General features: G+C 46.6%; 1 protein-coding gene across 6 annotated transcripts in view; it reads right to left on the bottom strand.

The window, feature by feature from the left end:
* LOC110536864 (A-kinase anchor protein 2) overlaps positions 1-17,876 on the bottom strand; it is a 231,595-nt gene that overhangs the window by 33,105 nt on the left and 180,614 nt on the right. Inside the window, exon 1 of one of the 6 annotated variants that reach the window (XM_036936738.2) lies at positions 16,697-16,957. The exons of 3 other annotated variants lie outside the window; for them this stretch is intronic. In XM_036936738.2, coding sequence (XP_036792633.2) covers positions 16,697-16,804 — 108 coding nt within the window. In that variant the 5' untranslated portion in view covers positions 16,805-16,957. Of the gene's footprint in view, positions 1-16,563; positions 16,958-17,876 lie in introns of those variants that run through there. 2 more of the 6 variants (XM_090191547.1, XM_090191548.1) reach the window with 2 other exon arrangements.

Below are 17,876 nucleotides of genomic sequence, written 5' to 3'. Positions count from 1 at the left end.
TGGAAGAGAAAGAGAGAACATTTTAGTGTTAGATTACTATTATTCTGTCGCGTCAATGCATGTACCCTATTCCCTATACATAGTGCACTACTTTAGACCAGAGCCCTATGGAACCCTGTTCCCTATATAGTGCACTACTTTAGACCAGAGCCCTATGGAACCCTATTCCCTATATAGTGCACTACTTTAGACCAGAGCCCTATGGAACCCTATTCCCTATATAGTGCACTACTTTAGACCAGAGCCCTATGGAACCCTATTCCCTATATAGTGCACTACTTTAGACCAGAGCCCAAGGAACATGGTACTATTTGGGTCGCATAACAAATTAGGCTTAATTTATCAACTAGCATTTTCAGGGATTTCTGAAAGACCAAAACATATATTTCAATGTAATATCACTTTGATTCAGTGTCTCGGCAATGCATAGCAGTATTTAGTATCAGTTAATCAGATAGTATTTTGGGGAAGAACAGAAATGGATAATGAGAAATGAAACTTCCTCTGCTTGGAATTAAACAAGAAGAACTAACTTTGAATAATGATTCCACCGTTAGAAGAGAAACCAATGACGGAATCTTTTTCACTTAAAGTGTAAACCCAAACAAAAACCATTGATTTAAAACACGTTTTTTAACAAACCATACGACTCTTATAAGGACTACTTTGAACAATTTACACTGAACATTTTTACAAAAACATATTTACTGGAAAAACTGTGCACATCCAAAGTTTGTAACAGAATTGCGGTAGTTTTTTGTTTGTTTTTTATGTGACCACGTATTCCAACAACCCTGTTAAATGTCTGATCTGAATTCAGATTAAAGATGTCTGCAGAAACAATGAGGTGTCAGCTATGACATGACACCTTGAGTTAAAACAACAAAAACAAAAACAAAAAAACCTTTGGGGTTATTGAACTACAGTTATTTTATGTGGAGGTGACCTCACGGGTCCTTTTATGTGGAGGTGACCTCACGGGTCCTTTTATGTGAAGGTGACCTCATGGGTCCTTTTATGTGAAGGTGACCTCACGGGTCCTTTTACGTGAAGGTGACCTCATGTGTTCTTGTATGGAAGAAATCAAGACCGTATTCATATCAAATCACATTTTATTTGTCACATGGGCCGAATTTGGTGGATGTAGACTTAATCATGCAATGCTTGTTTCCAAGCCCTTCCCAACAATGATAGAAACACAGGAGGAATATGATACACAGGAACAGAGCTGTTTACAGGAAGTACCAGTACCAGATCAATGTAGAGCTATATACAGGAAGTACCAGATCAATGTGGAGCTATATACAGGGAGTACCAGATCAATGTAGTGCTATATACAGGGAGTACCAGTACCAGATCAATGTGGAGCTATATACAGGAAGTACCAGATCAATGTGGAGCTATATACAGGAAGTACCAGTACCAGATCAATGTGGAGCTATATACAGGAAGTACCAGATCAATGTGGAGCTATATACAGGAAGTACCAGATCAATGTAGAGCTATATACAGGAAGTACCAGATCAATGTGGAGCTATATACAGGGAGTACCAGATCAATGTGGAGCTATATACAGGGAGTACCAGTACCAGATCAATGTAGAGCTATATACAGGAAGTACCAGATCAATGTGGAGCTATATACAGGGAGTACCAGTACCAGATCAATGTGGAGCTATATACAGGGAGTACCAGTACCAGATCAATGTGGAGCTATATACAGGGAGTACCAGTACCAGATCAATGTGGAGCTATATACAGGGAGTACCAGTACCAGATCAATGTGGAGCTATATACAGGAAGTACCAGATCAATGTGGAGCTATATACAGGGAGTACCAGTACCAGATCAATGTGGAGCTATATACAGGAAGTACCAGATCAATGTGGAGCTATATACAGGAAGTACCAGTACCAGATCAATGTGGAGCTATATACAGGAAGTACCAGATCAATGTGGAGCTATATACAGGGAGTACCAGTACCAGATCAATGTGGAGCTATATACAGGAAGTACCAGATCAATGTGGAGCTATATACAGGAAGTACCAGATCAATGTGGATCTGTATACAGGAAGTACCAATACCAGATCAATGTGGAGCTATATACAGGGAGTACCAGTACCAGATCAATGTAGAGCTATATACAGGAAGTACCAGTACCAGATCAATGTGGAGCTATATACAGGGAGTACCAGATCAATGTGGAGCTATATACAGGAAGTACCAGTACCAGATCAATGTGGAGCTATATACAGGGAGTACCAGTACCAGATCAATCTGGAGCTCTATACAGGAAGTACCAGTACCAGATCAATGTGGAGCTATATACAGGGAGTACCAGTACCAGATCAATGTAGAGCTATATACAGGAAGTACCAGATCAATGTGGAGCTATATACAGGGAGTACCAGTACCGGATCAATGTAGAGCTATAAACAGGGAGTACCAGTACCAGATCAATGTGGAGCTCTATACAGGAAGTACCAGTACCAGATCAATGTGAAGCTCTATACAGGAAGTACCAGATCAATGTGGAGCTATATACAGGAAGTACCAGTACCGGATCAATGTAGAGCTATATACTACCTCTACCGCTACTACCTCTACCACCTCTACCCCCTCTACCTCTACTCTCTCTACTACCAACAACTACCTTTACTACCTCTACTACATCTATCTCTACTACCTCTACTCCCTCTACATCTACTACCTCTACTACATCTATCTCTACTACCTCTACTCCCTCTACCTCTACTACCTCTACTACATCTATCTCTACTACCTCTACTCCCTCTACCTCTACTACATCTACCTCTACTACCTCTACTACATCTATCTCTACTACCTCTACTCCCTCTACATCTACTACCTCTACTACATCTATCTCTACTACCTCTACTCCCTCTACCTTTACTACCTCTACTACATCTACCTCTACTACCTCTACTACATCTACCTCTACTACCTCTACTACATCTATCTCTACTACCTCTACTCCCGCTACCTCAACTACCTCTACTACATCTACTCCCTCTACAACCAACAACTACCTCAACTTCCTCAACTACCTCTACTCCATCTACCTCTACTCTCTCTACTACCAACAACTACCTTTACTACCTCTACTACATCTATCTCTACTACCTCTACCTCTACTACCTCTACTACATCTACTCCCTCTACAACCAAAAACTACCTCTACTACCAACAACTACCTCCACTCCCTCTACTACCAACACCTAACTCTACTCCATCTACCTCTACTCCATCTACCTCTACTACCTCTACCTCTACTCCCTCTACTACCAACAACTACCTCCACTCCCTCTACTACCAACACCTAACTCTACTCCATCTACCTCTACTCCATCTACCTCTACTCCATCTACCTCTACTACCTCTACCTCTACTCCCTCTACTACCTCTACTAGCTCTACTACCTCTACTAAATCTACTACCTCTACTCCCTCTACTACCTCTACTCTCTCTACTACCTCTACTACCTCTACTGTCTCTACATCTACTACCTCTACTCTCTCTACTCCCTCTACCTCTACTGCCTCTACCTCTACTACCTCTACTCCCTCTACTGCCTCTACTCTCTCGACTCCCTCTACCCCCTCTACCCTCTCTACTACCTCTACTACCTCTACCCCCTCTACTACCTCTACCCCCTCTACCACCTCTACCCAACTACTCCCTCTACTCCCTCTACTACCTCTACTACCTTTACTCCCTCTACCACCTCTACCCCCTCTACTACCTCTACTACCTCTCCCCCCTCTACCACGTCTACCCCCTCTACTACCTCTAACCCCTCTACTACCTCTACTCCCTCTACTACCTCAACTACCTCTACTACCTTTACTCCCCCTACCACCTCTACCCCCTCTACTACCTCTACTACCTCTACCCCCTCTACCACCTCTACCCCCTCTACTACCTCTACTACCTCTAACCCCTCTACTACCTCTACTACCTCTAACCCCTCTACTACCTCTACCCCCTCTACCACCTCTACCCCCTCTACTACCTCTACTACCTCTACCCCCTCTACCACCTCTACCCCCTCTACTACCTCTAACCCCTCTACTACCTCTACTGCCTCTACTACCTCTACTACCTTTACTCCCTCTACTACCTCTACCCCCTCTACTCCCACTACTACCTCTACCTCTACTCTCTCTACTACCTCTACCCCCTCTACTCCATCTACCTCTACTACCTCTATTCCCTCTACTACCTCTACCGCTACTGCCTCTACTACCTCTACCGCTACTACCTCTACCTCTACTACCGCTACTACCTCTACCCCCTCTACTCGATCTACCCCCACAACCACCTCTACCTCTATTCCCTCTACTACCTCTACCGCTACTACCTCTACTCCTTCTACCTCTACTCCCTCTACCTCTACTACCTCTACCGCTACTACCTCTACTCCTTCTACCTCTACTCCTTCTACCTCTACTCCTTCTACCTCTACTCCCTCTACCTCTACTACCTCTACTCCCCCCACCTCCTCCAACCCCACTCTGTCCTTTAATGTCCTCTAAGCTAGACTCCGCTCCATCTTTCTAGGCTATTTCTCTCTCTCTCTCTGCGACATTGAGAGGTGGTGTGGGTCTTGGTGCAGTACACAGACGGTGCAGTGCCTCTGCAGAGTGTAGTGATCTCTTTCTGCCACACTGTGGAGCCATTGTGCCGGGTTCAACGGGATTCATGACTCTGGGACCATTGAATTACAATGTTAATTCTAATGATTCAAAATGATATGCAGATGACAATATAATAGTTGAGTCTTCCAAACATTTTAGTCTGTTGGAATGAGTGCTTTAAAGGGGAAGGGAAAAGCAAAGAGACCTATTCAATCCACCAACACAAAGCATGAGATCCTAACATAGAAACATCGCTATTTGTAATAATTTGATCACGAACAACATTTATTAGAGGTATGGGTAGAGACATCTGAAATTGCCATAGTAACCACTGACGCAAATACGTCATTGGCAGGAATCTGACATTTTTTGGGGGGCAGAGAGACTGATAGTGGATGCTGATGCCAGGAGGAACAGAGACTGATAGTGGATGCTGCCAGGAGGCACAGAGACTGATAGTGGATGCTGTCAACCAGGAGGTACAGAGACTGATAGTGGATGCTGCCAAGGAGGATCAGAGACTGATAGTGGATGCTGCCAACCAGGAGGATCAGAGACTGATAGTGGATGCTTCCAGGAGGAACAGAGACTGATAGTGGATGCTGCCAATCAGGAGGAACAGAGACTGATAGTGGATGCTGCCAACCAGGAAGCACAGAGACTGATAGTGGATGCTGCCAGGAGGCACAGAGACTGATAGTGGATGCTGCCAGGAGGAACAGAGACTGATAGTGGATGCTGCCAATCAGGAGACACAGAGACTGATAGTGGATGCTGCCAGGAGGAACAGAGACTGATAGTGGATGCTGCCAACCAGGAGGATCAGAGACTGATAGTGGATGCTGCCAACCAGGAGGCACAGGGACTGATAGTGGATGCTGCCAACCAGGCGGCACAGAGACTGATAGTGGATGCTGCCAACCAGGAGTACACATCACTGACTATCTGAAATGGTTCCACCCTCCACAGACAGTGTGGTGAAGAAAGCGCAACAGTGCCTCTTCAAACTCTGGAGGCTGAAGAAATTTGGCTTGGCCTCTAAGGTCCTCACAAACTTTTACAGATGCATCATTAAGAGCATCCTGTCAGGCTGTATCACCGCCTGGTACGGCAACTGCACCGACCTCGACCGCAGGGCTCTCCAGAGGGTGGTGCGGTCTGCCCAACGCATCACTGGGGGCACACTTCTCTGTTCTGATGAAACCAAGATTTAATTATTTGGCCTGAATGCCAAGCGTCATGTCTGGAGGAAATCTGGCACCCTCTCTACAGCGAAGCATGGTGGTGGCAGTATCATGCTGTGGGGATGTTTTTCAGCGGCAGGGACTGGGAGACTAGTCAGGATCGAGGGAAAGATGAACAGAACAAAGTACAGAGAAATCCTTGATGAAAACCTGCTCCAGAGCACTCAGGACCTCAGACTGGGGTGAAGGTTCACCTTCCAACAGAACAACGACCCTAAGCACACAGCCAAGACAACACAGGAGTGGCTTCGGGACAAGTCTCTGAATGTCCTTGAGTGTCCCAGCAGGAACACGGAGTTGAACCCGGTCCAACATCTCTGGAGAGACCTGAAAATTGCTGTGCAGCAACGCTCCCCATCCAACCGGACAGAGCTTTAGAGGATCTGTAGAGAAGAATGGGAGAAACTCCCCAAATACAGGTGTGCCAAGCTTGTAGCGTCATTCCCAAGAAGACTCGTGGCTGTAATCGCTGCCAAAGGTGCTTCAACAAAGTACTGAGAAAAGGGTCTGAATACTTATGTACATGTGAATTTTCAGTATTTAACTTTTTATAAATTATCAACAACAAAATTTTTTTTTTCTGTTGTGAGGTTTTAAGAAGACAGACAGAGAGGAGACACAGACAGGGAAACAGACAGACAGAGAGACGGACAGACAGACAAACAGAAAGGAGACAGACAGACAGAGAGACGGACAGACACACAGACAGACAGACAGACAAACAGAGAGGAGACAGACAGACAGAGAGGAGACACAGACAGGGAAACAGACAGACAGAGAGACGGACAGACAGACTAACAGAAAGGAGACAGACAGACAGACAGACAGACAGACAGACAGACAGACAGACAGACAGACAGACAGACAGACAGACAGACAGACAGACAGACAGACTATGAATAATATAGTATACAGAGCCAGGTCTGTTGTAAATCAAATAAACAGACAGAGAGAAGTGTGACTGAGGGCCCTGGGCTGCTCTCTCTCTGAGACACTGAGGTCCCTGGGCTGCTCTCTCTCTCTGAGACACTGAGGGCCCTGGGCTGCTCTCTCTCTCTGAGACACTGAGGGCCCTGGGCTGCTCTCTCTCTCTGAGACACTGAGGGCTCTGGGCTGCTCTCTCTCTCTGAGACACTGAGGGCCCTGGGCTGCTCTCTCTCTGAGACACTGAGGGCCCTGGGCTGCTCTCTCTCTGAGACACTGAGGGCCCTGGGCTGCTCTCTCTCTCTGAGACACTGAGGTCCCTGGGCTGCTCTCTCTCTCTGAGACACTGAGGGCCCTGGGCTGCTCTCTCTCTCTGAGACACTGAGGGCCCTGGGCTGCTCTCTCTCTCTGAGACACTGAGGGCCCTGGGCTGCTCTCTCTCTCTGAGACACTGAGGGCTCTGGGCTGCTCTCTCTCTCTGAGACACTGAGGGCCCTGGGCTGCTCTCTCTCTGAGACACTGAGGGCCCTGGGCTGCTCTCTCTCTGAGACACTGAGGGCCCTGGGCTGCTCTCTCTCTCTGAGACACTGAGGTCCCTGGGCTGCTCTCTCTCTCTGAGACACTGAGGGCCCTGGGCTGCTCTCTCTCTCTGAGACACTGAGGGCCCTGGGCTGCTCTCTCTCTCTGAGACACTGAGGGCTCTGGGCTGCTCTCTCTCTCTGAGACACTGAGGGCCCTGGGCTGCTCTCTCTCTCTGAGACACTGAGGGCCCTGGGCTGCTCTCTCTCTCTGAGACACTGAGGGACATTGTGTCACGCATTATATACTCCTACTGCCACACTCTGTATGTATCCCAAAATGCACCCTAATCCCTATGTATGTTTCCATAGGGCTCTGGTAACAAGAAGTGCACTATATAGGGCAAAGTGACCTTTTGGACACTGTCAATAAAGGGGAAGAAAGAGCGCCTCAGTCGACCTCTAACCTCTGACATCCCTGTCACTGACCAATCAGCCAACAGACACCACTCAACACACATCATACAGTCTCCTCCTCCCTCTTGCACGTGACACATGACCTACCTGGTTAAATAAAGGTGAAATAAATCAGATAAATGTTCTAATATAAATGTCACAACATTCTTATTTACGTATCCCACTATTGGGCTATTTTTTTTAGGAACATCCACCTGTGTCAGCCTAATCAAAGCTACAGAAGTGTCAGTATTCAACCTTAACAGTTTTACAGTTGTCATGGTTCCCTAGCAGCAATGTAAGAACAGAGCTCCTGTACATTTTGTAAAAAAAAAATGGTAATTAATTAATTTGAATGTTACCAACAATTTTTTTTTTTAAGAACGAAACAATTCATATAGCTAATTAATATAATCAGAATCAAACACAGGAAGCAGCCAAGTCGTTTGTTTGTTTTAGCTAGCTGGCTAACGTTAGCTGGCTAGCTGCCAGCCATAGTCTGAAGGTTGAGGATGGAGAGAAGCCGAAAGATGATGAGAATCACATGGACGACAAAGTTACAAGGCTGCTTTTGAATTAGTATTGAAATGTGATGTGCTTTCTGGTGTCACGCAACTGCCGCAGCTTAATCCAAGTGGGTGCTTAATTTTGGTAGTAGTGAAGGAGTAGCTATGGACTCTAGTGAAGGAGTAGCTATGGACTCTAGTGAAGGAGTAGCTATGGACTCTAGTGAAGGAGTAGCTATGGACTCTAGTGAAGGAGTAGCTATGGACTCTAGTGAAGGAGAGGCTATGGACTCTAGTGAAGGAGTAGTTATGGACTCTAGTGAAGGAGTAGCTATGGGCTCTAGTGAAGGACGAGCTATGGACAATAGTGAAGGAGTAGTTATGGACTCTAGTGAAGGAGTAGCTATGGACTCTAGTGAAGGAGTAGCTATGGACTCTAGTGAAGGAATAGTTATGGACTCTAGTGAAGGAGTAGCTATGGGCTCTAGTGAAGGAGTAGCTATGGACTCTAGTGAAGGAGTAGCTATGGACTCTAGTGAAGGAGTAGTTATGGACTCTAGTGAAGGAGTAGCCATGGACTCTAGTGAAGGAGTAACTATGGGCTCTAGTAAAGGAGTAGCTATGGGTTCTAGTGAAGGAGTAGCTAGGGACTCCATGGACTCTAGTGAATGAGTAGCCATGGACTCTATGGACTCTAGTGAAGGAGTAGCTATGGACTCTAGTGAAGGAGGAGCTATGGACTCTAGTGAAGGAGGAGCTATGGACTCTAGTGAAGGAGTAGCTATGGACTCCATGGACTCTAGTGAATGAGTAGCCATGGACTCTATGGACTCTAGTGAAGGAGTAGCTATGGACTCTAGTGAAGGAGGAGCTATGGACTCTAGTGAAGGAGTAGCAATGGACTCCATGGACTCTAGTGAAGGAGTAGCTATGGACTCCATGGACTCTACTGAAGGAGTAGCTAGGGACTCTATGGACTCTAGTGAAGGAGTAGCTATGGACTCTAGTGAAGGAGTAGCTATGGACTCCATGGACTCATGTGAAGGAGTAGCTATGGACTCCATGGACTCTAGTGAAGGAGTAGCTATGGACTCCATGGACTCTAGTGAAGGAGTAGCTATGGACTCTAGTGAAGGAGTAGCTAGGGACTCTATGGACTCTAGTGAAGGAGTAGCTATGGACTCTAGTGAAGGAGTAGCTATGGACTCCATGGACTCTAGTGAAGAAGTAGCCACTCTAGTGGCTTAGCTCAAGCTTCCTCTGATTGAGTTAAACTTTGGAAAAGCCAGAGACAGCGAGACACCTTGATGAGACCGTGCCTCCTGCCTGCCTCCGGACTCCCTGGTTGACCACCTCTCTCCGATGATCACTCAAGCCATGAACTTTCTACTGACTGTCCGTCTCATGATGTCGTGGTGTTGTTTCCCACCCCCCAAAAAATATGTGTGTGCTTTGAAGCATTTTGAGATTCTTTGTAAAACCCTATATAAATGGAATAAATTATTAGCATTATTAACATGTGATAACAATGCAACAGAACAGATTAATCTGAATGACATTTACTCTCAAGGGTGACCAAAAATAACTATCTAACAGGCACGCCCCTACTAAGACCTGCCTCCAGCCTTGTGATCTGACCCGCTGGGGTCTCAACTAAGTGACCCAATGCCTGCAACCCAGCAGTTGATTCATCAATCAACTCAGCAGTTGGTTCATCAAACAACTCAGCAGTTGGTTCATCAAACAACCCAGCAGTTGGTTCATCAAACAACTCAGCAGTTGGTTCATCAAACAACTCAGCAGTTGGTTCATCAAACAACCCAGCAGTTGGTTCATCAAACAACTCAGCAGTTGGTTCATCAAACAACTCAGCAGTTGGTTCATCAAACAACTCAGCAGTTGGTTCATCAAACAACCCAGCAGTTGGTTCATCAAACAACTCAGCAGTTGGTTCATCAAACAACCCAGCAGTTGGTTCATCAAACAACTCAGCAGTTGATTCATCATTCAACTCAGCAGTTGGTTCATCAAACAACTCAGCAGTTGGTTCATCAAACAACCCAGCGTTTATTAGAGTGTAGTTTACCAGCTCAATAGCAGATCAGCTCAATACTTTAACTCACACAATATTCACACTGCCTACATTATTTTACATTCTTCAATTCCTCAGGATTCAACATTTCATCCCTATTTCCCTCTCTCTACCTCCCTCTCTTCCCTCTCTACCTCTCTCTTCTCTCTCCACCTCTCTCTTTCCTCTCTACCTCCCTCTCTTCCTCACTCTACCACCCTCTCTACCGCCCTCTCTTCCCTCTCTACCTCCCTCACTAACTCCCTCTCTACCTCCCTCTCTTCTCTCTCCACCTCCCTCTTTCCTCTCTACCTCCCTATCTTCCCTCTCTACCTCCCTCTCTACCTCCCTCTCTTCTATCTCTTTCCTCTCTTCCCTCTCTACCTCCCCATCTCCCACCATCTCTTCTCTCTCTTCCCTCTCTACCTCTTTCTTCTCTCTCCACCTCCCTCTTTCCTCTCTACCTCCCTCTCTACCTCCCTCTCTTCCCTCTCTACCTCCCCATCTCCCACCCTCTCTTCTCTCTCGTCCCTCTCTACCTCTCTCTTCTCTCTCCACCTCCCTCTTTCCTCTCTACCTCCCTCTCTTCCCTCTCTACCTCCCTCTCTTCCTCACTCTACCTCCCTCTCAATCCCCCTCTCTACCTCTCTTCTCTCTCTACCACCCTCTCTACCTCCCCATCTCCCACCATCTCTTCTCTCTCTTCCCTCTCTACCTCTTTCTTCTCTCTCCACCTCCCTCTTTCCTCTCTACCTCCCTCTCTACCTCCCTCTCTTCCCTCTCTACCTCCCCATCTCCCACCCTCTCTTCTCTCTCTTCCCTCTCTACCTCTCTCTTCTCTCTCCACCTCCCTCTTTCCTCTCTACCTCCCTCTCTTCCCTCTCTACCTCCATCTCTTCCTCACTCTACCTCCCTCTCAACCCCCCTCTCTACCTCTCTTCTCTCTCTACCACCCTCTCTACCTCCCTCTCTTCCCTCTCTACCTCCCTCTCTTCCTCACTCTACCTCCCTCTCAACCTCCATGTCTTCCCTCTCTACCACCCTCTCTTCTCTCTCTTCCCTCTCTACCTCCCTCTCTTCCACCTTCTCTCTATATATCTATATCTCAATGAGTCTGTTCCGTCCTCTCTGATGTGTGGACCCTGTCTACTCTGATGTTCTGTGTCCCTGAATGCCTCGCCACTGTCTTCCAGCCTGAGTTGATAATGACATCAACAGTCATGTGAAACCAGCTGACGACGGAACAGTGCACAGTCACTAGAACACATGTCTCATACCTCCTCTAAAACACACTGTTACAGCAACACACACCAGCAACAAACACTGTTACAGCAACACACACTGTTACAGCAACACACACCAGCAACACACACCAGCAACACACACTGTTACAGCAACACACACCAGCAACACACACTGTTACAGCTACACCCACTGTTACAGCAACACACACCAGCAACACACACCAGCATTACACACGGTTACAGCAACACACACTGCTACAGCAACACATACCAGCAACACACACCAGCAACACACACTGTTACAGCAACGCACACTGTTACAGCAACACACACCAGCAACACACACTGTTACAGCAACACACACTGTTACAGCAACACACACTGTTACAGCAACACACACCAGCAACACACACCAGCAACACACACCAGCATTACACACTGTTACAGCAACACACACTGCTACAGCAACACATACCAGCAACACACACCAGCAACACACACTGTTACAGCAACGCACACTGTTACAGCAACACATACCAGCAACACACACTGTTACAGCAACACACACCAGCAACACACACCAGCAATACACACTGTTACAGCAACACACACCAGCAACACACACCAGCAACGCACACTGTTACAGCAACATACACCAGTAACACACACTGTTACAGCAACACACCTCAGCAACACACACTGCTACAGCAACACATACCAGAAACACACACCAGCAACACACACTGTTACAGCAACGCACACTGTTACAGCAACACACACCAGCAACACACACTGTTACAGCAACACACACCAGCAACACACACCAGCAATACACACTGTTACAGCAACACACACCAGCAACACACACCAGCAACACACACTGTTACAGCAACACACACCAGCAACACACACTGTTACAGCAACACACACCAGTAACACACACTGTTACAGCAACACACACTGTTACAGCAACACACACCAGCAACACACACTGCTACAGCAACACATACCAGCAACACACACCAGCAACACACACTGTTACAGCAACGCACACTGTTACAGCAACACACACCAGCAACACACACTGTTACAGCAACACACACCAGCAACACACACCAGCAATACACACTGTTACAGCAACACACACCAGCAACACACACCAGCAACACACACTGTTACAGCAACACACACCAGCAACACACACTGTTACAGCAACACACACCAGTAACACACACTGTTACAGCAACACACACTGTTACAGCAACACACACCAGCAACACACACCAGCAACACACACTGTTACAGCAACACACTCTGTTACAGCAACACACACCAGCAACACACACTGTTACAGCAACACACACCAGCAACTCACACCAGCAATACACACTGTTACAGCAACACACACCAGCAACACACACCAGCAACACACACTGTTACAGCAACACACACCAGCAACACACACTGTTACAGCAACACACACCAGTAACACACACTGTTACAGCAACACACACTGTTACAGCAACACACACCAGCAACACACACCAGCAACACACACTGTTACAGCAACACACTCTGTTACAGCAACACACACCAGCAACACACACTGTTACAGCAACACCCACCAGCAACACACACCAGCAATACACACTGTTACAGCAACACACACCAGCAACACACACCAGCAACACACACTGTTACAGCAACACACACCAGCAACACACACTGTTACAGCAACACACACCAGCAACACACACCAGCAACACACACTGTTACAGCAACACACACCAGTAACACACACTGTTACAGCAACACACAGTGTTACAGCAACACACACCAGCAACACACACTGTTACAGCAACACACACTGTTACAGCAACACACACTGTTACAGCAACACACACCAGCAACACACACTGTTACAGCAACACACACCAGCAACACACACTGTTACAGCTACACCCACTGTTACAGCAACACACACCAGCAACACACACCAGCATTACACACGGTTACAGCAACACACACTGCTACAGCAACACATACCAGCAACACACACCAGCAACACACACTGTTACAGCAACGCACACTGTTACAGCAACACACACCAGCAACACACACTGTTACAGCAACACACACTGTTACAGCAACACACACTGTTACAGCAACACACACCAGCAACACACACCAGCAACACACACCAGCATTACACACTGTTACAGCAACACACACTGCTACAGCAACACATACCAGCAACACACACCAGCAACACACACTGTTACAGCAACACACACCAGCAACACACACTGTTACAGCAACACACACCAGCAACACACACTGTTACAGCAACACACACCAGCAACACACACCAGCAACACACACTGTTACAGCAACACACACCAGTAACACACACTGTTACAGCAACACACAGTGTTACAGCAACACACACCAGCAACACACACTGTTACAGCAACACACTCTGTTACAGCAACACACACCAGCAACACACACTGTTACAGCAACACACATTGTTACAGCAACACTCCCCTGCCCTCCCTTCCCTCCTCTCTCTCTTCCTTTCTTGTAAGTGATCCCCTCCTACCCGGTAACACTAGATGTCTACTCTGGCCAATGCGCTGTTAGCTGGAGAGCAAGCTGAGTCTATAGAATGCACTGCATGGACAGACAGACAGAGAGAGAGATCCCTCACCATTGACAAAAAGACACTAGAACACAGAGAGAGAGAGAGAGAGAGAGAGAGAGATACAGAGAGAGAGAGAGAGAGAGAGAGAGAGAATCTAGAATGCCTTACTGGTCTAGCCTAGAATCTGGATAGCCTTACCAGTCTAGAATCTGGAATGTCTCACCAGTCTAGAATCTGGAATGTCTCACCAGTCTAGAATCTAGAGTGCCTTACCGGTCTAGAATCTGGAATGTCTTACCAGTCTAGCCTAGAATCTGGAATGTCTTTCCAATCTAGAGTATGGAATGCCTTTCCAGTCTAGAGTATGGAATGCCTTATCAATCTAGAATCTGGAATGCCTTACCAGTCTAGAATCTAGAATGCCTTACTGGTCTAGCCTAGAATCTGGAATGCCTTACCAATCTAGCCTAGAATCTGGAATGCCTTTCCAGTCTAGAATCTGGAATGCCTACCAGTCTAGAATCTGGAATGCCTTACCAGTCTAGAATCTAGAATGCCTTACTGGTCTAGCCTAGAATCTGGAATGCCTTACCAATCTAGAATATGGAATGTCTCACCAGTCTATAATCTGGTAGGATTTACGAGTCTAAAATCTAGAATGCATTACCGGTCTAGCCTAGAATCTGGAACGCCTTTCCAGTCTAGAGTATGGAATACCTTATCAGTCTAGAATCTGGAATGCCCTACCAGTCTAAAATCTGTATTAATTTACCAGTATATAATCTAGAAGGCTTTACCAGTCTAGAATTGGGTATGCCTTACCAGCCTAGAACCTGGAATGACTTACCACATTAGAATCTAGCATGTCTAACCATACTATAATCTAGAATGTTTTACCAGTCTAGCCTAAAATCGGGAATGCCTTACCAGTCTATAATCTGTAATAATTTGCCAGTCTAGAATCTGGAATGGTTTAGCAGTCTATAATCTAGAATGCTTTACCAGTCTATAATCTAGAATGCCTTACCAATTGAGAATGTGGAATGCCTTACCAGTCTTTAATCTGGAAGGCCTACCAGTCTAGAATCTAGAATGCCTTACCAATATAGACTCTGGGATGCCTTACCAGTCTAGAATATGGAATGCCTTACCAGTCTATAATCTGGAGGGCTTTACCAGTCTAGACTACCTTACCAGTCTAGAATCTGGAATGCTTTACCTGTCTATAATCTGGAATGCCTTACCAGTCTAGAATCTAGAATGCCTTATCAGTCTAGCATATGGAATGCTGTACCAGTCTAGACTCTAGAATTCCTTACCAGTCTAGAATCTGGAATACCTTACTAGTCTAGAAACTAGAATGCCTTACCAGTCTAGCCTCAAATCTGAAATGTCTTACCAGACTAGCATCTGGAATGCCTTACCAGTCTAGAATCTGGAATGCCTTACTAGTCTAAAATCTGGAATGCTTTACCAGTCTAGAATCTGGAATGCGTTACCATTCTAGAATCTGGAATGCTTTGCCATTCTAGAATCTGGAATGATTTGCCATTCTAGAATCTGGAATGATTTACCAGTCTAGAATCTGGAATGCTTTGCAAATCTAAAATCTGGAATGATTTACCAATCTAGAATGCCTTACCAATCTAGAATATAGAATCTAGAATGCCTACCAGTCTAGAATCTGGAATGCTTTGCCATTCTAGAATCTGGAATGATTTACCAATCTTGAATGCCTTACCAATCAAGAATCTAGAATACCTTACCAATCTAGAATCTAGAATGCCTTACCAGTCTAGAATCTAGAATGCCTTACCAATATAGAATCTAGAATGCCTTACCAGTCTAGTCTAGAATCTGGAATGCCTTACCAGTCTAGAGTCTAGAATGCCTTACCAATCTAGAATGCTTTACCAATCTAGAATCCAGAATTCCCTACCAGTGTAGTCTAGAATCTGGAAAGCCTTACGAGTCTAGAACTTGGAATGGCTTACCAGTCTAGATTCTAGAATGCCTTCGGGCTATACAAAGTGTTTTCTGGGTACATGTCTCCCAGAGCGAAGAGGCGAGTGGTTAAGTACCTCTGTGTGTTATTCTTCAACACAGTGAGGGACTTCCACTGTAAAACCTTCTTATTGCTTAGATCAGATTCCTCCTCTTCTCTTTCCTCAGACTGAGATACATGGACGAAAATACTCACTACTACAAAGTAACACACAGTGCCCTATATCTCTGCTCCCACCCTTTCCTATCTCTCGTCATGTGTAAGAGACCAGCCAGCTAGCTGCATTACTTACCCTGCCTAATGTTATCTGTTGTCCTCTTTCCTCATGTGTAAGAGACCAGCCAGCTAGCTGCAGTACTTACCCTGTCTATCTGTTTCCTCTCTCCTCATGTGTAAGAGTCCAGCCAGCTAGCTGCATTACTTACCCTGTCTATCCGTTTCCTCTCTCCCAGAACGTTTTTCTCTCCTTTCTCAACTTCTCTCCCCGTCACATTCCTCCCCTGGCCGTGCCTCTCTTCAGGCTGTGATGTCATGGGCGGGCAGACAGAGAGGCAGAGGGTCTGGCTAAAAAAGGGAGTGTGTTCCCTCTCTTCTCTCTCCAGAAGCCAGAAACCCCTCCACACACAAAACCCCCCTCTGTTTAGAGGAGTGAAGCAGCACTCTACTCCTACACCCCAAAACACCCAACCCTCCCTCCCTCCCTCCCTCATCTCTTCTCCACCCTCCTTCTGTCCCTCCCCCTCCTTCCCTCCTTCTCTCCCCTCCTTCTACCCCCTCCTCCCTCCTTCTCTCCCTCCCCTTCTTCCCTCCTTCTCTCCCCTCTTCCCTCCTCCCCCCTTCTCTCCCCCTCCTTCTCACCCTCCTCCCTCCTCCCCACTCCTCCCTCCCCTCCCTCCCTCCTAGCAGGCTGCGCAGGGCACACTGTCACAGTCTGAGAGCTCACACATGAGCCCCAAATAAGGAGGAAGGGGGAGGGGACATTTTGGGCTAGGACAGTCATCTCAAATACATTTTTTCCCTGTCACTAGGAAAGCATCCTGGGCTGGCCTTAGAGTTCTGCCACTCCTATGGCCAAAATACTTTGACTGCTGTTTAAATAAACTGCTGTATATACAGATGTCAACTGGGCTCCATGGTATCAGACAGGCAAGGTGTGTTTGTTTATCAGTGTTGTGCTGGCTGGTTCATGAGATCAGTAAATAAAAGCCTTAGCCTCTCCTCTCCTCTCCTCTCCTCTCCTCTCCTCTCCTCTCCTCTCCTCTCCTCTCCTCTCCTCTCCTCTCCTCTCCTCTCCTCTCCTCTCCTCTCCTCTCCTCTCCTCTCCCCTCCCCTCCCCTCCTCTCCTCTCCTCTCCTCTCCCCTCCCCTCCCCTCCCCTCCCCTCTCCTCTCCTCTCCTCTCCTCTCCTCTCCTCTCCTCTCCTCTCCTCTCTCAAATATGGTGTCAATTGACTAAGTAGGGGCGGGACTATACACTGCCTGATATCTATAAGCTGCAACTTCCCTTTCCCTCCACCCCTGTGCTATGCTACAGAACAGGGACACTTCTATTCTATGTTTAACTCATATTGAAGCAATGAGAAACAACGTGTCTGTTTCAGCAGAGG

This window comes from Oncorhynchus mykiss, chromosome 12, assembly GCF_057628025.1.
Source record: "Oncorhynchus mykiss isolate SJ-2025 chromosome 12, ASM5762802v1, whole genome shotgun sequence".
NCBI classification, from domain to species: Eukaryota; Metazoa; Chordata; class Actinopteri; order Salmoniformes; family Salmonidae; genus Oncorhynchus; species Oncorhynchus mykiss.
Note: the sequence above shows the minus strand (reverse complement) of the source record. Positions and strands in the feature narration are given on the sequence as shown.